The sequence below is a fragment of the Podarcis filfolensis genome, assembly GCF_964270895.1.
Source record: "Podarcis filfolensis genome assembly, chromosome: 8".
Classification (NCBI taxonomy): Eukaryota; Metazoa; Chordata; class Lepidosauria; order Squamata; family Lacertidae; genus Podarcis; species Podarcis filfolensis.
In genome coordinates, this window is record NC_139611.1 from 64,330,117 (window position 1) to 64,351,994 (window position 21,878).

Genomic DNA, 21,878 nt, shown 5'->3' on the forward strand with positions numbered 1-21,878 from the left:
TAGATGCATGTCAACGACTGTATCCTGCCTCCCTTCAGAGGGACTTGGTGACGTAGATAGGGCTCAAGGCACTTACCACTCTGATCTGTTTAGCCCTAGTGAGGCTGCTTCATCAGGTGCCTTCTGATGATAGCCAAGCGGTCCCCAAGATTTCTGTGGAATAATATTCTCTTCTGTCTGTAAAAATAATGGAAGGTGCGCCACACCCTTAGCTTGGGTGTCCCAGAACTGGTCTTAACCACTAGGTGTCAGCGTTTTCCTTGAATGCACAAAGTGTCCTTCTCTTCTGGTGTTTCTCAGGAGTCCCAGTGGTTGAAGGAAGAATGTAGGGCCTGATGGGAATCCCAATGATTTTGGGAAGAGGCAAAGAGCATGGGGCTGGGGGGAGCAATACACTAAATGGGGTGGGGGTGAGGAATCCCAAATTGTGAAGACCCTTTTACCCAGGGTTCACTGGAGGAATGAGATAATGGCTCAGTGGCTGCAATTGGATGCAGCTATGGAGATTAGGCAGTGCTCAGTGGAGATCCCCAGTGTGCCATCCTTTTAATGAGGCAATATGAAGCAATCTGTTTCTATAGCAAGGTGCATGGGGGTGGCAGATCTGACCCCCACCCCACAACAGATCACCTGCCTCCAGCAGCAGAGAAACACCATCAGCAGCAGCTTCTGGGTTCCAGTGAGATCTCATGAGCTTCCATGAGTGCCCCACCACCACTACCAGTGCAGGAAGGGGTTGCTTAGTAACATAATAAATAGGTTGAACTGCATAGGATCATAGGAAAGTGCCTTATAGCAGGTGGGAGTATTGGCCAAACTAGCTCAGTATTGACTGGCCGTGTAGGTCTTCCGGGTTTCTGGCAAAGAGTCAGGAACTGAACTGGGACCTTCTGCATTCCAAGCATGTACACTTCCACTCAGCCTTGGCTTCGCTGCTCCCATCACCTGGCGCAGAACTGGGCCTACCTGGAACTGTTTTTGAGACACTCCCATTAAAAGATTGTTCTCTGTTTCCAGCTGGTGGGTACCTCTTAAAACAGTTTTATATGGTGCCACCCATTCTTTTTCAATACTTCTAAGCTTTAGAAAAACTGCTGTGGGTATAGTGTTGTTGTTGTTGTTGTTGTTACTACTACTACAAATTGTACATTTAAAAACTGATGTGAGCATATTATTAACCATTGTAGAGCAATAATGAACCTGAAGGTTGGTCTGGCCAACCCTTTGCCCTGCGGCAAAATCTTCTACACCCAGCCAATCATTGACAGACTAGAGCATATAATTCAGCTTATAATAAGGCACTCTTGACTTATTGCACGGTCATAATTACAATGATTTATGACATCTTATAGTGTGGAGACTGTGTCTGTCTATCTGTCTCTCCTGAGAATCCCAGCTTTCATGGAGGTATTTTTTTACCCCCTTTCTTTGCAAAAAAGCAACTTGTGCAGAAAAGCTTTATATCTGCTGAAGTCTTCTAGGAGTTTAGCACCACTTCTTTGTCCCTTGCTAGTTCCACCCCCCACCCCACCCCCATCTCCAACCTTACCTCCTTCCTTCCACTGTTCCAGGCTTACCACCCCTCCTTTCCATCTGCTACCATAGTGTTGCAGTTTTAAAAATAAAAAAATAAAAATACTATTTTTCCTCTCTTGCAGGTACACCCCATTTGCAAATGGGCCTGGCGACACCCCTGAGGAGATCCTCATGCGAATAGGTGGGGGGAAGTTCTCCCTCAAAGGGGGGAATTGGGACACAGTTTCAGACGCAGCCAAGGTAAGTCTGAGTGCCAATGTTCAAAGTGGAGTTTGGGTGTTGCCATCCTTCTTCTGGCTTGGGGCAGGGGCTTGCTATATCCCTGGACTCCAAAGGAAGGAATTCCTGTCCTGCAGAGAAGTGACCCCTGCACCTTGCTCTTGTCATTAACATGGTATCTGGAGAGCTATTGGTCCCTTTCAGGTCTCTGCAGAATTTTTGTGTGGAGCAACACTTGCATTCCTGAGAACATCTCCTTGCTCACTTTTGTTTTCTAGTTTCAAACTCTGTGGTTAGAAAGGTTTTCAGGCAATGTTTGCAAGGCTGTGGTGCCTGTTCCCTGAATGCTGTCCGTGACTTCTGCTTCTCTTGCTCCCATTCTGTAACACATCCTGACCTTGTTCCTACATCTTCTGCTCCATCTTTTCCTCCCTGCCTTTCAGAATAAAACATGCGGATCTTAAATGGGCAGAGATGTGTGTGAGATGTTGATACTGACTGCTTTTACATAAAATGGGCAGGTCTGCCAAAATAGCACTGGATGTTCAATCCTGGTTGCAGAGTTTCTTGACCTCATTGCCCAGACCTTAGGGTGTGGTATTCAATGCTAGTCTTACTTGGAGCAGACCCACTGAAGTTGATAGACATGGCTAACTTATGTTCATTCATTTCAATGAGTCTTGAGTAGAACTTAGTTGACTATCCCTCAATTATTATAATTTGGCTTGGAGCATGAATAACCCCACCAACATCCATGGTAATGGCAATAATTTTCTACATGTTCAGTGTGTCATATAAGAGAAATTTAGACTTCTGGTATTTCCCCAAATATTGGGCCTGGTGACTGCCATGTTTCACTGTGGGGGCGGCAGACATTTTTTCCTTCACGATGCCCCAGAATAATTGAACATCCAGGGCACTGAAGGGTGAAGTGAGATGGTGGCTGGAATCTAGTCAGCACTAGATTCTAAAGGTATGAAAAAGGGTGACATTATTTGGCTTTTAAAATTATTTGTTTAATCAACAGGATTTATAAACCACTTAATCACCCATAACTGCTTAATGTTTATGAAGAAAAACTCACAAAATCAAAAGTTAAAAGCAAGTTCACTTGAAATTTATGAAAATATACGTAAAATCAGCCGTTATTTTAAAATACATATAATAAAATAAGATTACATGTCAAGATAGGCTTGCCTAAACAGAGAAGGGGCTTTTTTGTTGCAGGCACTAAAATTAATACAGCAAAGGAAATATCAAAGGGGGCAGGAAGTTAAGAGGTCCTAGCGAAGGTCATCTGTGTCCACCCTCAAAAATGTGGCTGGGTTGTTGCCCGCTGGGGTCTTGAATCAAAGCAGCACACACACTTCAGGAAGTTCTGTCTTACCTATTCCTACAATGGACTGGGATCTTGTTATCAGTCTTTTTTGGAATGCAGAAATTTCCCCTATGGATTGATAGTAATCTATGCAGTCCTCTTGCCACCACTGGGTACTTGGAATGGTATAGGAGTGTAGATTAAATAGAAGAGCTATTACAATAAGAAGGATAGGAGGAAAGAGGGAGATGGGGGGGCGTCCCTAAGTACTTTTAAAAGTCGCCAGATGCACAAGAAACAAAGTTTACTCTCTGTAGAAGACAGAGGTCTACACCTGGCAATCAAGGGTACGCTTTCTTCTATAAGACAACCAAAGTCAGATTCTGGGAACAGGCATCAAATAAATATAGCCAGGAACTTGAGAAATAGCAGTGCGGGCCTAATCAGCCAGTCAAAAATCTGTGAATTTATAGGTCACCCAGGTGAAAAAGGCATACAGCAGCTATATTCTCTGAATGCTTGTTGCAGGACCTGGTATCGAAGATGCTCCACGTTGATCCTCATCAGCGCCTGACAGCCAAGCAAGTCCTCCAGCACTTGTGGATAACCCAGAAGGACAAGTTGCCCCAGAGCCAGTTAAATCACCAGGATGTACAGCTTGTAAAGGTACAAATCTGAGTGGGAGGTGGTGGCAGAGGGAGAGGGATTTGTGTGCTTCCTGCATTGTCACCTTACATATAACACATTGGTCATATTGATATTTATTTATTCATTTAAAATATTGGAAGGGTGTTTATCTGCTCTTTAGCTGAAAATGTTCCCACAGCTGCTTATATAATAACAATAAAAACAAAGCAGTCCCTACAATCTAAAAGACATGTCACAAAAGGAACGAAGGTGAGGAGGGAAAAGGAAACCACGCAAACTCAGGCACCAATTCCAGTAGGTACATATTAGTTCTTAATGACCAGCTGGAATGGAAACAGGAAGAGGATGAGCCAAATGGAGCTGCTCTTTCAGCTTCCATCTTTGTCTGCTGCAGGCTGTTGGAATGGCAGCTGCTAGATGTCAGCTGAGGAGTAGAGGGAACCAATAGAGCCAAAAAGCTGCTAGACATGAAAAAGCATCGAAAATATGCTACATTAAAAGCAGCATCATAAACAGTCACTATTATTTCTATTAAGCAGCTCTCAATTCTCTCCAAATCCTCCAGGAAATAAGACAAAGAGGAAGTCAGTCCACATTGTTATGGTAACTGTGAGCAGGTCCTGCTCCTAGTAGATACGCTAAGGGATGGGACTCCCTGGCAGATTTCAAAATTTGGGGAAGAAGGAATGCAAAATCACATGGGAGGTGATGTTCCCTGAGGCATACTGGACCCAGACCATTTAAGTGAAGGTTAGCCAATGTGATGCCCTTCACATGATGTTGGACCACAAAGCCCATCAGCCCCAGGCAACATAGCCAGTGGCCAAAACTGATGAAAGTTGTAGGTCCCAATGACATTGGGAGAGCCACAGGTCCACTGTCCCTGCTTTATGTCAAATCCCAGCACCTAGAACTGGGTGTGGAAACACACTGGTGTACAGTACAAGGGGAATGCATTGTAAATGGCATAGCCAGTCTCTCCTGGCAGAAGTAGCCAGTCAAGCAGAGCAAGGAGTCGTGCATATGGGTGGTAGGTTGCACCACTCCAAGGAGCTTGTTCACAAGAACAGGCACTGTGGACTACTCTCAGAAGCAACAACAGCAACCCCTTTGCGGGAGGCTGTTTCACACATTACATGGGCTTGCTTCAAATGTATGTTCAACATGGAGACTGCAGCCAATTCCAGTTGCCGAGGAAGCCTACCTGGTACAATGCATGTGTCTGCAAGCTTATTGGGCGCATTCATACTTTACCGAAGTAGCACTGGCTTGGCTTTGTTTCAGGCTCCTGGTGAGGTATTGGGGAGGGTTTCTCTGTGTGTGTCACTTAAGCAAACACCTGTGGCTCTTCTCTCCTAGGGCGCTATGGCTGCCACGTACTCCGCACTGAATAACTCAAAGCCAGGACCCCAGCTGAAACCCATCGAGTTTTCCTTCTTGGCTCAGAGGCGAGTCAAGAAGCTCCCGTCTACCACACTGTGACATGGGAATGTTGGGCTCTCTCTCTCTCTCTCTCTCTCTCACACACACACACACACACGCATAGCCAGTGCTGCTTCCTTACTCTGCACAAGCTGCTCTGGAAAGGAGCCGGAAAATATCACCCCAGCTAGAAGTCCACTTTGAAGCACTTCCTCAAATGCACATCAGGGCCAAGTGCCTTCAGGAAGACTAGCTCTTGCTATCCCTGTGGATTTCTTTTTTGTTGTTGTTGTTTTAAGTGTACAGAGAGACTATTTGTAAAGGGATCTATATAGGTGAATGACAGAATTTGAACTTGCAGCAGTCCGTGGCGTGATGCTAGTGACACAGGCAATCCCCTCCACTTGCAAAAAAAGGCGCCTTGGCCAAGTTGATGCCCCTGCAACGCAAACCTGGTACAGCTGGAACAGCATTCGCTCCTCCCCTCTCGCCAAGGTCACTCTAATGGGGTGGCTTGTTTGTTCTTAGGATCCGCTCTGTTTGTGCAGACTCTCTCTTTTACGTAATCTATGAGTTATTGTGTGCATGAGCTTCTTGAACTTCATGCTTCCTATCCTCCAGGCCACGTGGCTGCTATCCAAGAAGATTTCAAACTTTCCTCTCTTCTTCTGTCCCCCCCCTTCCCCATTTGGATATCACAATGTCATGGACACTCTCCCACTTGCAAGGTTCTGGGATTACTCCTTTTTCTATATCCTTGAATCCAGTTGACTCCTAGACCTCTGCCGGATTATATCTAGCTTTTGAACGTGCAATGGGCTTGTAAGAAAACTTTTCCCACTGTGAAAATATCATTTTTTAGGTGGGGGGGGTTGTCTTTGGTTTTTAAAAATTCTCTATCAAATAGCACAATCCAGAGCCTCATGATGCAAAGTGCAAAAAATCAGCTTCTTTTTTATTATTTAACTGATTCTGTGGCTGGTAACTCAGGGTTTCTGTCCGAATTTTCAAATAAAGCATACCATGCAGTTGAAGTTTTTTTACTGGTTGACTTCATACTCGCCTGTCCATCCTTGTTGTGCTGTAGGGTTTCTTCTACATTGCACCTAGTGTGAAGACGAACTAGTTTATTCCTTATTGGTAATATTATTGTAATCCCAGTTTATTGTTCCTGTGCATGGTTTGCATACTCTTAATCTCCAGTAATCATAATGTGTTAGAGAACGCCTGAGAGGGTAGTGTGTTCGTGTTGCTGTTCCTACCTAGAATTTCTTGGAGAATGTTTCAAAGACCTCTTGCAGTTTAGTCTAAACTAAACATAGAGCAGGTTGCCATGGGTGGCTATTCCATTCACTTTGATTAAAAGGGCTGCACAGAACAGGAGAGCTTGAACCGTCCCATACCTTGCCTCCCTGTGCTTGGTTGTGCTTTTTCCTGCCTGGTTCACTTCTCACATCAGTTCCACAATATAGGTGAAGACCCTCTCCCATGTTCCAAATACTCATGCCTCCAAAACCGATAGAAATGTGGAACCCCTATCCCCACATCTTTAAGAGGAAGAGGGTTCATGTGGGAGGAGATAGTCCTTATTATCCTGAATGCAGACCTTTTAGAGGAGGAATGGGGAACCTCAGTCCCAGAGGCCAAACACTGTCCTCCCTTTCCAGATCTCTAAACTCTTCCCCAAGCTGTAGCCCCTCACTGGGCCTGCTCCTCACCCTCCTCAGTTGCTTTTGCCTGGCTGGAATGTGTCCTTGAATTCTGCCTGGACAGAGATGGAGTGTGTGTGTGTGTGTGTGTGTGTGTGTGTGTGTGTGTGTAGAAACCTTTGACTTCTGCATAGCTGGAATATAGCCGCCTATACACCAGTAAGAATCTCATCTACTTTCCCCAGCCACCATTGCCTCTGGCCACACTGACAACTGTCATGTGGTCCCTGGGCTGGAAAAGGTTCCTTATCTTGACTTGAAGCTTTCAAGGGAAGAACCAGCACCTTGAACAAACTGGTGGCCAGGAGAGCTTTTTGGTCAAATAAGAATTGAATGCTTCCATTTGTTGCTTTCTCTTCACCTCTGGGACTAATATATAACATACTGCTGCTGCGCCTTGCATCTTTTCTTGGCAGCTCTTCCTTGTAAATAACAGTATTAGGAGGACCCCACTCTTGTCCCTGATTAACTCCCCATAGAACAGACTGGTGAGCTCATCTAAATAATAAAACAATGCAGTGTCTAGGAGCTTCCAGACTCGAGTTTGTGCTTTGAAGATGGCCTGTGCAGAACTTGATCTGAGATCACCCTACTAAATCAGCTTCATGTACTGGAGAGTGTTAACATCCTTCCCCCTGACCCTACCCCAAGTTTCCTGTATTTTTACCAGCTGTCAGAGCAGAAATTCAACAGATGGAGCTTTAACTGGGATGCAGCAAGGAAACAACACCTGCTCGAATTTTGCCTGTGTCAGTCATTTAAAAGCGTAGGAGCCCCTGCCAGCAACAACTGAGGAGCAGATGGGAGGACCTTTCATGTCAGTCCATGAGTTCAGTATCTCAACCTGCATTTGATAATTGTATAGATCCTTTAACCACATTACCAGTCTACCCTGGAACAACTGTGGATGGAGAAGCAGACTTCAGTGACATCAAACTCAAGCAGGGCTGGTATTAGGAAATGGGTGAGGATTCTTTAATTAGTCGGAAGACTTTAAAAGATGTCTGAAGATTTTTGGTAGGGGTAGAGAGGTTTTATTATTATTTTTAGTTCTGAACACCCTGTAACTAAAAGAAACCTCTACTTACAGTTAACCCTGAGGTCCTAACTGAGGTCATATAATAAAAACGTACTGTATGTATGCCGTTATATGCCACTGTGGCTGCTAACACTGCTTCAATATAGATGCTGAGTATTAGGCAGTGTACACACTATGCACATGACTTGCCCCAAATAATCCTGGGAACTGTAGCTCTCTGAGGGGTAAACTACAGTTCCCAGGATTCTTTGTATGGTGTGTACACAGCCTTCCTTAGAAAAGAAGTCAAATAGAGGTTCAGTTATTAGTATATGATCTAGAGATGTAAACATTATGATAGATAAATATTTGATATATGAATTACATGTATTTCTGTATTATATCTCTAGTGCTAGAATTTTGTATAATTAATTTTAAAAACAAAGTAGAAAATAAGCAGGGGTGTGTGGAAGAGTATAATTAAGTTCCCCTCCGAGGGAATGGCTGGTTGGAATCTTGAACAGCAGAGCTCTTGTTTGGAGAAGGATACACTGCAACCTTTTACCACCAGTTCCACTCGTACAAAGTGCAGTGTCAGAATACTGTGCCTTGTTTTATACCCAGCCCCAAGCCCTAATTCCTCCTATTGTTATCTAGGCCAGTGCTAGCAGTCAGACTACTTTTTGTGTACAGTGGCTCTGAAGTAATAGCAGTTGCCAGTCCAGCGAAATTATCCCCATGTTCAGAATGGTTCCGGCCTAGATTTGACTAAATGGAGGTCAGGGTAAGGAGGAGAAAATGGCAAAAATCTTATTTTTGTGTGTGATTTATTTTCCCACAGCAGTATCAAAGAACTAACATAATTGGCACATCAGAGTTTCTAAAATATCAGATAACACCAATTCATTAGAATGCATGTCACCATTTAGGGGCTAGTTAATCCTCCTGTCTTACTGGTACACACACATTTACCCTCTGTATATATCATAGATAGCCAAAATTAGTTTGTCTTGCTCTTTTTGAGGGCTAGGGGTGCCAAGCCACATTTAACTCTTGCCAGTTGAAGATGCCTCACAGTAGTAGGCTCCACAGCAAGGGTAGAGAGCCTACGGCCTCTCTGCCTGGTCCTCAGAACTCTTCCTTCACTTGCTCCACATCACACCCTTGCTTTTGCTTGGTTGAAATGTATTCTTGAATTCTAATGCCTCCTGCTTGTCTGGATGGAGCTTTAAGAGGAATGTGCAAGTGTGTGTAGAAACTAGCCTACTGGACAAAGGCAAAGTTTAACTTCATTGCTCTATCAGCTGTTGCTTCTGGCCCTGCTAGAATGTGGCCCCTAGTAGGTAGTCCAGAAGGGAATGTGGCCCTCAGGCTACAAAGGCTTCCACACCACTGTTCTACAGCAAGAGGAGTTGTGCTGATGAATGTGGGGCTTTCAGACATGGATGGAAGATGCACCAGGCCAAGCACCCCAAGTTGGAATAGTAGAAGAAAAAGTAGAAGAGGCTATGTTACTTGGATTACAGTGCTATTTCGAACATAGCATAATCCGCATAAATCCAGGTATTTGTCTTATCCACAACATTTGAGTAAACAGAGCACCAGAGGAAACTCTGCTGGTAGCCATGATTCTGGCGCATTTGTTTATTATACCTTGGGCTTTCGGTGGAAGTGGGAGAAGCTATTTTAATAGTTCCTCAAAAGGAACTGCAAACCTGTGGCTCTGTTCTCTGGGTGAAGCTCTTGTGATTGGCCTGAGCAAACGCCAAACTTCCAGCCAGGAAAGTATTTGGTCTGCAGTTCTAATCTCTAGTTGTCAGGTACATTTTGACATCTTCTAGGTCTGATCTGGCTGTCTGCATTCCTGCGAAGGTATGCATGAGAACAAAGTTCCAGATTGTGCCCTGACTCTGTGCAGGTCATTGGAAACAAAGCTAACCCAGAATAGGAATTTCCCCCATTATTTTACCATGTCCTTCTGTGTGGACTTCTGCAGTGTGTGGATAGATAGATAGATAGATAGATAGATAGATAGATAGATAGATATGAGAATATTCCATCTCCCAAGTGCTTGAAGTGCAGGCGAGGGAATCATTCTCTACGTTTCGGGATGGCTCCCTTTGCTGCAGTTTTAGAAGGCTGGAAGGCGGCATGATTTGACCCCTTTTTCTATGTGAAGGACCTCCATGCCCCCTCTACCTGGATCTTTCTATCATGTGTTTCTTTAGCAGTATGCATCAGTACTGTTTGTTTATTCAAGCTGTCTCTTTAGATCAACCCATGTTCAGTGCTTGAATTAGAGGAGGGCTAGAAGTGGCTTGACCACCTTTCAGGGTGTTCCCCTAAGTAACTGTTTTTAGAAAGCAATGCAAGGAGCAGGGCTTGGCTAACATTGGGCTGCAGCTTGTAGGTTTCACCTCCCTGCACACTTCTTATCCTTTGAGCATTCCAAACAAACATTTTTTAAAAACCTAAAGAAAATGGAGTCTGGTGCCCTCATTGCCACATATAAGCATATACTGGAAACAGTTTTATTTTAGTGGACAAAGCATTGCTGGTTTTAGTAGACCTTTAAGTGAACTGTTTTCCCAGCTACCTGCTGTCTTCAGTTTGCTGTGTATTAAATCATTTGCTTACTTTAAATTGTTTAAAATAGCCTTGAGTTTTAAATTTTAATGCCACATTGGATAAAACTCTCAAAAGCTAGCAATCTCTGTACTGTGATTGCTTCTCAATCTTTATACAAGGGAGAAATGATGATCTTTTGGTCTGACAAAACATAATTCATCTCACTGGGGATTACTCCTGAGTAAAATGGCTAGCTTTTTGTTGCAAATTATACCAAAACTCTTATGTAAATAGCACTCCATGTTATGCAAATATTTAGATTAGTCTTCCTTCTACCCAAAGCCCAGGACAATTAGATGAATGAAGGAGCTGCATGGTGTAATTAATTGATTCATAACCGATCAAAATTTGACTTGATTTTTTTTTTAACTTGGAATTTGCCAATCTGATTGTCATTGGTGAAAAGAAATCACCTTCAACTGACTAACCAGGGATGTTTTACAAAAAAAAATGCACCGCTACCATCTCTCTAATTCCTTTAATGTGATATAAGTGCGACACTAGCTGGACAGTATGTTTTTTTCCTATCTTGATGGACTTATGAGCATGGCTGGTGCAGAATATTGTGGCTAGACTACTGAAAGGACACACGGCTTTCAACATAGAATCATAGAATTGTAGAGTTGGAAGGGAGTGAAGCCATTGTTAAAACATCTTGCTGCACATTTATTACTAAGCCAAGTTCAAGGTCCTTATATGAATCTACAACTTTACGCAATTTCGGTCCAGGGTGCATTATGGACCACCTAAACCTTTATATCCCAGCTCATTCACTGAGATAATCTGCAGGAGTGTTGTTAGTAGTTTCCCCAGTTGGCGAGGCTCACATGACAGCAACAAGAAACTGAGCCATTAGTACAATCAGCCCAATCCTGTTGAACACTCTGCCAATAGAAATTCAGCAGGCACCTTCTGTTTTAACCTTCAGACGTATGCTGAAAGCTTTTCTGTGCCACCAAGCTTATTAAGAAATTCAGAAAATATTTTTCTGTAATAGTTATATGATCTCCAATTTTACGTGGTATTTATTGTACATACATGTGATTGTTGAAAACTGCTTTGATCTTTTAATTAAAAGTGGTGTACAAATATTTTTATAAATAAGGCAAGAGACAAAAGATGGGGTCTTGGGGTAGGAAAATTAAAGGCTATTCACTTGCTGGACTTACATAATAGGGTAGTTAGGGAGACAAATTAGAAAAGTATTTCAAGCCAAGGGCAATATAAGCTAATACGGAATAAAAACTATCTTAGTTGCAAATAAAACATGGTGAGAAATTCGCCTGGTGCTTTAGATGTGCCAGGGGAAGTTCTCTGCATTATCCACACACAGCATATGGATTTATTCCAACAACACCCACAAATGTTGAAATAGGCTTTGGGGACAACATGAGTACCCTTGCCTAGGTGACTCTTGCCAGTTTGCCTTTGACTTCATTACATTGTGAATCAACTCATCTTAGGGTTTTCAGTTGTTATAAGAGTATGGAATAAGAGGGATGCTGCAGTCCTGGATTTCCATTTCTTTCTCAGATCAGGACACCTGCTCCCTTTCTCTGCCCTATCAATCCAGTGGCTGGTCTGTCTCAATTATGTCAATTAGAGGTTCAGTGCTGCCTTACTGAATTGAGCTGGCTTTTCCTCCCTTGATAGAATTGGAATCCAAACTGCGGATGGGAATCACTCAGGCTGCTTTTTTATTGTTTGCTGATTAGAAAATTAGTTTGCATGGACCCAGTGGAAAACAGTGTTGCTGAAACATAACGAACTGGTTTCCCCCGCTCCCAATATATTTGAAGTTTCACTGAGGTTTTCAAGACCCAGACACACTAGTATCTAATGCAACTGTTAATTCATCTGTTGTAGTAATGCTGCTTGCTTCCTGCCCAGTCTTTTTCCAAATTGGTGCTTAGATGGACAACAAGACAATGTTTTCAGTGAGTATTATCGTGTGTATTAATTTTTTTTAGCTATTCACCTGTGAGCCTGATGCCTTCCCATCCCACCCTACCTCATCAACCAACGCAACATATTCACTGGTATTCTAACTATTGAGCCTCACTGCTAGGCTACGACACAGCCATTGATTGTCATAAAGTCTACCGACAAAGTAAATGACAAATTGCAGAATGCATATAATGTGCGGACAGAATTTGGGGGGGAAAATGGGGAAGGTTTAAGTGTGGACTTTAATGTTTACATTGGTGATGAAGGGGCTGGCTGTGCAACCTCACAGAGGATTCTGTATTGTGGGGGGGGGGGGAGCAGGAGCAACTAGCAGTAGAGTCCAGCATCCTATTCTCACAGTGGCTCACCAGGTACCTTCTCTGGGAAGCCCAAAGCAGGATGTGAGTGCAACAGAACTCTCTCCATCTGTGATTCCCAGCAAATGGCATTCAGAGACACGCTGCCTCTGCGTTAGAGACAGAACATAGCCAGCATTCATGGCTCACTGAGAAAGCAGTATTCATGGGGCTTTGGACTAAAAGGCAGTATATAAACAAGCCATGCCATACACCACTTCTAAAATTACCAATGTATCTTTTTAATTAGTAGTGTTGGGGCGATCTACATTGTTTTAGTGTGTTCACACTTCTTATTTTGAGATCCTCCAAGTTTAGCATGGAAGAGGGTAGACCTGCCAGAGTATCTCCTATTCCCAGTCAGAAGGGAATGTGAAGTAAAAGGATAAAAGGTTTTTGTCCCTGCGATAAAACACACAGCCATCAGTTTGCTTCCTGTTCGGTGAAAGGCTGCCTCAATGCCACATCAGGCCAGCCCCTTTGAACACAGGACAATAATAACAGCCCTGCTGGATCAGACCAGTGGCCCATCTAGTCCAGCATCCTGTTCTCACAGTAGCCAACCAGCATTCCATAAATTAACTGTGTGCTGTGTGAAGAAGTCCTTCCTTTTGTCTGTCCTGGATTTTGGTATAAAATTCTCTCTGTCTCTCCCATCTTTCCACCTCTAACCCTCCAGTTTCAAGCTTCTCAATTGTCTCCCTTCCCTTGCTTTCAATACTTGGGTACATAACTGGTTTAGACTTCTTAAATGTTATTTATTTCTATTAAAACTGTTTATAGCTTGCCCTTCATCTGTCTGGATATCTGAGCTGTCTACTTTTCTGGCTTCCATTCTCCTGCTTCAACTAACACGGCAAGTGCTCTCTCAACACAGAATCCCGAGACTAGACAGCTACTACGCTTCTGACCTGATGGCTGACAATTTTCTGGTTTCAAATTAAAGAGAAAACGAAATTAGCAAATTAATTGTTTGCTGTATTTTTGCTAGGTGTTGTGTCAGCTGCCTTAAGCTTGGCAGCCAATTGAAAGCTGCACTGGAGCCATCCTGTATAGGAGGTGGAGCTCTGCATTGGGCCTTGCTATCCACAGAGTGTCAATCACATTAATTTTAAATTACTTCTGTACAGCCTGGTGTCAAAATGATTAAAGCATGAAGAGGAAAGCAGAGAGGAAGAGACACTTACCTTGCAATTACAACAAGGACACATCTCCCCCCCCACCCGCCCTTTCATCAGTCTCCAAACTTGTCGAAACCTTAAAATGTTTGTCCTCTACATGCATACTCAAGATCTTGGAAAGATCACTTGGAGAGTGATTAAAAAAAAAAAAAAAAAAGTAGCTACATTTATGAGGCATTAACTTCTAATATACATTAAGTAATAGTGAATTATTAAATAATGGTACAGAATGCATGAGTAATTTTCCTTATAGCATGGATTATCATTGTCTATGTGGTGCCCTCCACATTCAAAGGAAATCCAACAATGCAAGGGTGAGTACAAAGAAAGTAGAGAATCTTTCTTACATCTTATGAGATCTTATCAGCTGATCATTTCTGGATTCATTTTGTCTAGTTAAAAAAGGAAGAAGAGGAAATTGTTAACATGTGAAGAGAGAAGTGACTTAAATATGATTTGTTCTGTTTTCAGACACATGCCTTCCCCCTACCCTGAACCCCTTTCCCCAGATTTAAGGGCGCTTCAAGTATCTGAAAGAGAAACTCCATATTTCCATCCTATTTATGCCTTTACTTGCTCTCAGCAGCTGTACTAAGTCACTGTCATGTCCATGTTTTGAGAGTCCAGGGTAAAAAGGTCTAGTAGCTGGACTAGAGATGTACAAGATTCATTTTATTTTGCTTTCAGAATTGCCATAACCATTTTAAGAGTATGGAGAGGGACTGCTTGAAAATGAGAAAAGGGTACAGAATTTAAACATTGCATCCATTATACCATGCTAATAGCAAATTCATTCTCCCTGGATCCTTATGTAGCCAAAACAGCACCATCCGTGTATAAAAGGGAGATATTCGCAGGCTTGGGAGAACTTCAAGGTTTGGAAAAATACAAAAAGAAAAAGAGAGAGACCAAAACAAAAAATAAAAAACCCCAACTAGAACAGCGTGGTCTGAATATGCTCAGTGGGCACAGAATGCTAACTGACTTTCGGGGGTAGGAGAAAACCAGGGAGAATGGCATGGAGAAGCCTGGCAGAAGCAAGGAACACTGACCACAGGGAAAAATTTGTACTACTAAAGTTGTCTGGTTTTAAGTAGAGAGGGGAGAGGTGATAACTTAGTACCAGAGCATGTGCTCTGTTTTAACCTCCAGCATCTTCAGTTACATTTTCTCAACTCTGGAGGCTGAGAGAGATCCCTCCCTTAAGACCCTGGAGGGCTGCCTCTAGTCAGCGTAAACAATAAGGAGCCAGATGGACTGTTGGACTGACATGATACAAGGCAGATCCTTATTCTTGTGAGGCAATATTATGTCCAGACAAATTGGTACCACTTGTAGATATACTCTAGTAAGATTCAGAACATGCAAGCAATTGACAACCTCTGAAAACACTATACCTACGAATGACTTCTACAATTTTAACATTTACTTAGCACCAAAAGTGTGCTAGGCTCTATTAAATAGGAATCTGCTGAAGCAAATGCATGGAACCCTGCTGGCACTGGTGTTAGCTTAATGCCTCCCTTTGTCAGCATTGGCAGAAATGGAAGAGGGTTGATAATGATCCTATTTTAAGTAAAAACAAAACAAAACAATGTGTGTGGGGGGGAGTGTCTTGTACCATGTTTGTCCTTCAGTAACAGAAGTAAGAAGCCCTTGAAATTGCTTTTAATCAGTCTTTCTCAATGTGGAAGCCATGGACAGTTGCCAGGGAAGTCCAGGATTAAAAGTATAACCCTGCTTCCTTTCTTTTAGGGTTGAGGTTGGGTGTGTGGCCCTAGGTCTGGGTTGAGCTTATACTGTTATCTGAATTGTCTGTCGTACATTTGAAGAGGTTTGCATAGCAATAGCTGCGAAAATCTTTTCCAGCAAAAGTATGAGCCTATTGTGACATCTTAAAGGCTAACAAATTTATTATGGTTTAAACTTTAATAGATTACAGCCCACTTTATCAGATGCACAAATCTTGAGTTTTACACACGCACACATATTACACACACATACATAGACTGAAGTTTGGGGGAGGGGATTATAAACAGTGAAGTCAGAGGGAAATTGAATGCAAAAAGTACAGAGGTGGTGATAATTATGTAATCAACAGGGGCCATTCACAAAAAAAAAATAGCTGCTGATAACACAGACATCTTGTCATTGGTAAGCAGAGCTGCCCAAGGCATTTTGCTGCTTGAGGCAGAAAGCAAATACTGCTTCCCCTAGTCAAGGCATATATTTTGGCACCCGAGGCAGAGAATCACAGGTGCCTCTTTCCCTTCCCAGGCAGTAAAAACAGAACAATCATAAATTTAAAAAACCTAACAATTTGCTGCCCTTTCATAACACACAAAACCAGGTGCCTCTGTCTGCTGAATGGTAGAGCCAACCATGTTGGTGTCGATTAACACATGTAATGTGAAAAACCATTGTTATTACTCAATAAATCTGTTAGTCTAATGTGGCACAAGAGTCCTCCTCATTGGTGTTTGTTTTTAGTACTAGGAGAGGTCCACTCTGACTAAGGAAGCTCTTGATTTGATTGTTTGCCACTAAGTGTAGGATATGGCTGGCATCGTTTGCTAAGTGTAGCAGAGCTATTTGCTCTGCAAGCATTTCCTGTGGAATATTCTCTTTGCTTAGGCAAACAGTGGTCTAGGTGGTATGGGAACTGATGGATGGTCCATCTACAACAATTTCTTTTTATTTCTATTTTAAATACCATAATTGTGCTTTGCTACATATGAATAAAGGAGTGCCCAGAGAAGGTGCAGACAAGCTTTCCCCACCCCAGCCACACATAGTCTTTTATTGATAAATTAACCAGTGGTTCCTACTCTTATCTCTCTTGCTTTCACAACAGCACCACCCTCTCCCACCCCAAAAATCCTCTCTTCCCAAAGTTCGCACACCCTTGCTTCCTCCTTCCCTACTTACACCCTTGATCCTATGACCAGATAAGCCCCTGTTGTGACTACGGAATGTGCACATAATAGTATTAACATGAATCTGAACTTGAGATAACCCTGCCTGCAATCTAGGAGTTCGTCTGTGTGCTTGGCCTGTTTCACATGCAAATAAAAGTAGCCAAACAAACAAAAAGAAAGAAGGCAGTTTAATTGGAGTAATGCACACGCATATACATATTTTCTCCCTTTTGCTAAGGGAAATGTGCAAGAACCGGCGCCAGGGGGCAGCACAGGGAGAGTTTTTGTTCTCTTCCCTGCAGTTGGGCCGTTTTTCCTCCTGATTGTGCTAAATGCTTATGTACCAATGTTTCCATTTACAAACCCTGCCTCCCCTCCCCCATCCTCCAGCTCTGCTCTGCCATTAACCCTCTGCGATGCTGCTGTAGCAGCAGCTTGCTATGGAGCCTGTTCCCCACCTCCCAGCTGACATGCAGCTTGGTGATGGGATAAATTGAAGGTCTCAGAAAGGAGACTGAGAAAGAGGAGTGTGTGGGGGTTGGGGGGAGGCACTCTAGTAGCAAAAAAAATAAAGGGAGATAAAGCGGGGAGGGGGGGGGACACCGAACCGGGTTTGCCCCTTATTCTAGCCCTTTCTAAATCTGTAGGAGTATGGAGAGGTGGGGATGACTGCTGCTGTGCGCTTTCCAGCTTTGGGGGGGGGGGTGTTTAATTAACTCTCCATTTGGGATAGTGGCGCAAGCTACAGCAGACTCTGAAACACACACACATACACACACACCCATGGAAAAGTTAGATTTTCCTTGTTTGGAAGTAAGCAAAAGCCGACCTGCCTTAGATTTTAGTGGTCTGGGCGCCCCCTCGCCTTCAGAGAAGGCGCTCCACTATCTCACGATTCGGGGTTCACCCCTCCCTCACTCGCCCCCGTCATGTTTTTGAGTTGTGAGAATTACACGCGCCCATGGGGTTGTTGTTTTTAAATTGTGATTGGAAGGAGTGGGCTTTCTTCCGTGGACAACAAAGGTTCCTCGTTTCGCCCCACCCCAATTTCGGGGTTTGGGGTTCCGCTTGGGAGCAGTGCTTCTGCGCCCCTTGACTTTTTTTAAAAAAGTGTTATTGGGGTCATTCTGCCCTTCCCCCCTGCTGTGTTCTGTAAACGGATTTTTTGTCCCCTTATGAAGGGGGTGTCTTTTGTGTTCCTGTTTGGACGACAGATACCAAACTCCTCTGCTCTCTTTTTAGGTCAAGTGTACATCTGTACTCCCTTTAAAATGTGCGGGTTTTGTGGTCTTTTTTGCTGTTGTTCAGACAGTGAGCGCTGTATGTGGTGCCCCTGTGACGATTACTTTTCAGTTCTGTACTCTTGCGCTGCCCTCTGGGCTCAGGCTCGCTTTTTACCTGACTGACTGACTAACCGCCCATTCCCCTCACAGTGTAGGACGTGCTCCCCGCCCCCCTCCTGGCCGCCCCACCCGCTCCTAAGCGGGAGTTTCCAGGAAGCGCTGAGCAGAGCCGCAGTATCGCTCAGCCGCTCTCTCTCGCTAAAACCCCTCCGCCGAGACTGTGGCAACCACGTCAAGTAGTCCCCCCGGTCTCACTGCCGCGAGCCTTCGCTTTCTCATCCCCTTGCGAGGGTTAGGACGAGCGAAAAACAAGCCCGGCGCGTTCTGGGATTTGAAGGACGCTTCGGCCGGCGTGAAAAACGAAGTTGTGCGTGTAAATATGCTGTGTGTGAGGCGGGGGGAACGAGTCCCGGCCGCGGCGGCGGCATACAGTCGACAAACGACGGAGTGAGAGAGCCGAATATCTCGTTTAGCGAGAGGGGAGGGGAGTGAGCGGGAAAACGCGGTTCGGAGCTGGGAACAGCCTTTCCCTCCCCCACCCCCACTCCCTAGCCGGGGGCGCTTCTCACTGAGTTTCAGAGGCGCCAAGCTCTGCCGAGCCTGGGAGCTTCGAGCCTGTCCTCTTTACACAGAGTAAAGGGGGCGCCTGCTCCCTGCCTTTCATTTAGTCCTCCTAGTAAGCCATGTGTATGTGCCAGTTTCAGCCAGACAACCCCCCACTCTACCCGACGCACACACTGAGGGCGCCCCAGTTTTCAGTCACGGGGCATCCGCCTCAGATTTCTGTTGCCCAACCTAACACGGACGTTTGCGGCGAAATAAATACCTGGGGAAAAACACACACGTTTTCACCCCTTCCCCAATTATTGCCGCACCACAAGAGCTTTAAAGTGTGGCTTTTGAAAATAAGGCAACAACTCCCCCCCCATACCCCACAGTGAATCCTGGAATTCACTTCATAAAACACCTCAGCAATATCAAGAGCCCAACTGAGTTAAGAATTGACCCTTTATGTTTTATAAAGCATTCTCTGACCTATGAAACAACCATCCTATTAAGTACAGAGCTCCCTGGAAGCTGTGCACTTGGGTTTTTATACTGTAAACTACCCTGTGGTCCTCAGATGAAGGGTGATAAAGAAATTAAATAAATAACAGCAGACACTGGACTATAAGACCTTCAAAACTGTGATAAGCCAGTCCTGCTCCATTTGTGGGGGGCATCTCCTGCACATTGCCCTAAACTTTGGCTCCAAAGCCCTGCCCTGACAACAGCCCTGAAGTGTGCCTGCGGTCACAACATTTTTTAGAGAGAGAAAACGTTTCGTTGTAGACACCCTCAGGATTAGGGGAAATATTCCTTCATTTCTGTGGATCTTTCCCTCAAGTGTACAGATATAACTAGAGCAGCAAATTTGTCCTCTGAAATAGTGATGACGTCGCAGAATTGAAAGCAGGACTGGAGTGAAGCAGGGAGATGGGGAGCAAAGTTGGAAAGCGGGAAAGACCCTCCTTGTAGATGAGATAGGGGTGGGTGGGTTAAGAACAAAGGAATCAGCAGCCTTTGGTGATTAATTTGCAGAAAATATGGACAGGAAGGACACAGGAATCATAGGAAGAAGCTAGTGGTGCTGCTTCCAATTCAGACATTCATTTCTCGCTGTGTTGCATCTGGTTCTGAGCTCTCGTTCTGACAAGAGTGAAGGATTTAAGAGGAAATGCTGAAGGGAAAGGGGGATTTGAAAAGTTGGTGGATATTTCAGGAGGAAGTGCTAACTAGAACTTGGGCAGGCAACAAGATTTGTAAAACTTGGGCCAGCTTTCAACAGAGAGCCAGTGACATTGGCTCTGCTCATAGACTCATGCCCAAGGGCTTATCAGTGGTGTCCAAACTTTTTTCAAAGAGTGCCAGATTTGATGAAGTGAAGGGCCGTGGGGGCCGACCAAAGTTGTTGAGCTTTTCTAAGGGTTGGAGTTGTTGAGCTTCTTTTAGGATTGAAGATGTTGAGTTTTTTTGTAGGATTTGAACCCAAGATATAAACTGCCACAGGGGCCATATTAAACCGACCGGCGGGCCGGATTAAGCCCCCAAAACGGACTTTGGACAGGCCTGGCTTAGATGGAGGCAAAGGGCTCTTTTAAAAATGTCTCCACAGTACAAACTACAACAGCAGCTTTGGCAGAGCCCTTTCCTTAGGCATCTCGGAGGCTCACTACCATTTCCCAATATCTTGGCTTGCTCGCAGGAGAGAGTCACCAAGGTGCATAATAAGGAGAGGGCCATGCCAAAGCCTTCTTTGCTGTATATGCTGACAGAGAGTAGGTTAGAAAGCCTTTTGCTTGTGACTCAACTTGGGAGTAAGTAGCAGTGAGTGTCCTTGGGATCAGAGGATATGCAGGAGACCAGATGAAAAACTTTTAGGGGATGACTGTGCCACCCAGGCTTTCCCCTCCTAAAATATATGTCAATTAACACGTGGTTTACAATTTTTAAAAGTATTGTTTTTAAACAGAGCCGCAGAGCGGTTAATGGGGCAGCTGAGAATCGTTCCTATTACACCTTCATTCCCATTGATTCTGCAAAAGAGAAGTTCTGAGCTCTACTTCTATGGCATTTTGTCCACCAAAATCAAATCCAGAGAAGTCTTGCTTTGTCAAACAGTAAGTATACAGTTACATAGGTTCCTTCCTTTGTGGAAATCACATTCTGGCAGAACTACAGCATATAGCACACTTTTTCGGCCTTTAGTTTAAACCAGCTTATTTTTTTAAAATGGGGTTTTAAATGATCTGTCTTTCCAAAGGAAATAGTTTTCTCATTACCCCTTTCCACTGGGTATGTTATTCCCACCCACATGGAATGATAATCCTGAGTCTCTTTCCCAGATAAAGAAAATTCAGAATCTGGCCAGGCTTCTTGCACATTTTACTTTGCAGTACACTCTGCAAATCCTCACTCTGGATTTCTACCAGAGCTTCGCATCCTCCAATTAAGCTAGCTGGGAGACAGGGGCAAAAACAGTGATCATTCTGAAGACTTGTTTTCTACTGATTCAATTTCTACATCTCAGTTACCCAGTGTACCTATTAACCCTGAGAAAGAGGGCAAAATCCTAAGTATTCTCAAGCTTATTCTTGCTGTTTTTCTTATCCCATTTGTAGCTACAAAGGCTTCACATCCTCCTGTTAGAGCTGCTGAATAGAGCAGAGGACTGATGAGAATTCTCAGGCCTTGCTCTGGTTTCCCCGCCCCCTCCATTACCCCATCCCCCCTCAAGGCTCCCATAACTTGCATCTCTCCTGTTAACACTGAAGAGAGGGGAATACAAGAGGCTCTGCTGCCCCCCCCCCAGCTTTTTATATATATTCTCCCTACCAGTCAAAACCTATATACACAGCCCTATCTAATTACAAAACCCACAGCCAGCTTTGTTGTCACATCTGACTGACACACACAGCCCAACTACTCAGCTCAACAGAAAACAAAAACAGAACTGCCTGCATTTCACTTCTATTTAGAGTGGTACCTCGGGTTCCATACGCTTCAGGTTCCATATGCTTCAGGTTACGACTCTGCTAACCCAGAAATAGTACCTCGGGTTAAGAACTTTGCTTCAGGATGAGAACAGAAATCGT

General features: G+C 44.0%; 1 protein-coding gene and 1 long non-coding RNA gene across 6 annotated transcripts in view; one reads left to right on the plus strand and one right to left on the minus strand.

Moving 5' to 3' along the window:
* RPS6KA1 (ribosomal protein S6 kinase A1) overlaps positions 1-6,177 on the plus strand; it is a 116,350-nt gene extending 110,173 nt beyond the window's left edge. For all 5 annotated transcript variants that reach the window (XM_083627088.1, XM_083627090.1, XM_083627092.1 and 2 more), the window contains 3 exons: positions 1,659-1,776; positions 3,602-3,739; positions 5,081-6,177. In XM_083627088.1, the coding sequence (XP_083483214.1) occupies positions 1,659-1,776; positions 3,602-3,739; positions 5,081-5,203 (379 nt within the window). In that variant the 3' untranslated portion in view covers positions 5,204-6,177. The remainder of the gene's footprint in view (positions 1-1,658; positions 1,777-3,601; positions 3,740-5,080) is intronic.
* A 3,307-nt stretch (positions 6,178-9,484) lies between these two features.
* LOC310769163 lies at positions 9,485-18,364 on the minus strand. The gene is made up of 3 exons (XR_014551466.1): positions 17,734-18,364; positions 14,330-14,374; positions 9,485-9,734 (listed from the first exon to the last, which is right to left on the minus strand). It is a non-coding gene; the product is annotated as an uncharacterized lncRNA (long non-coding RNA).
* Positions 18,365-21,878: the final 3,514 nt, after the last annotated feature.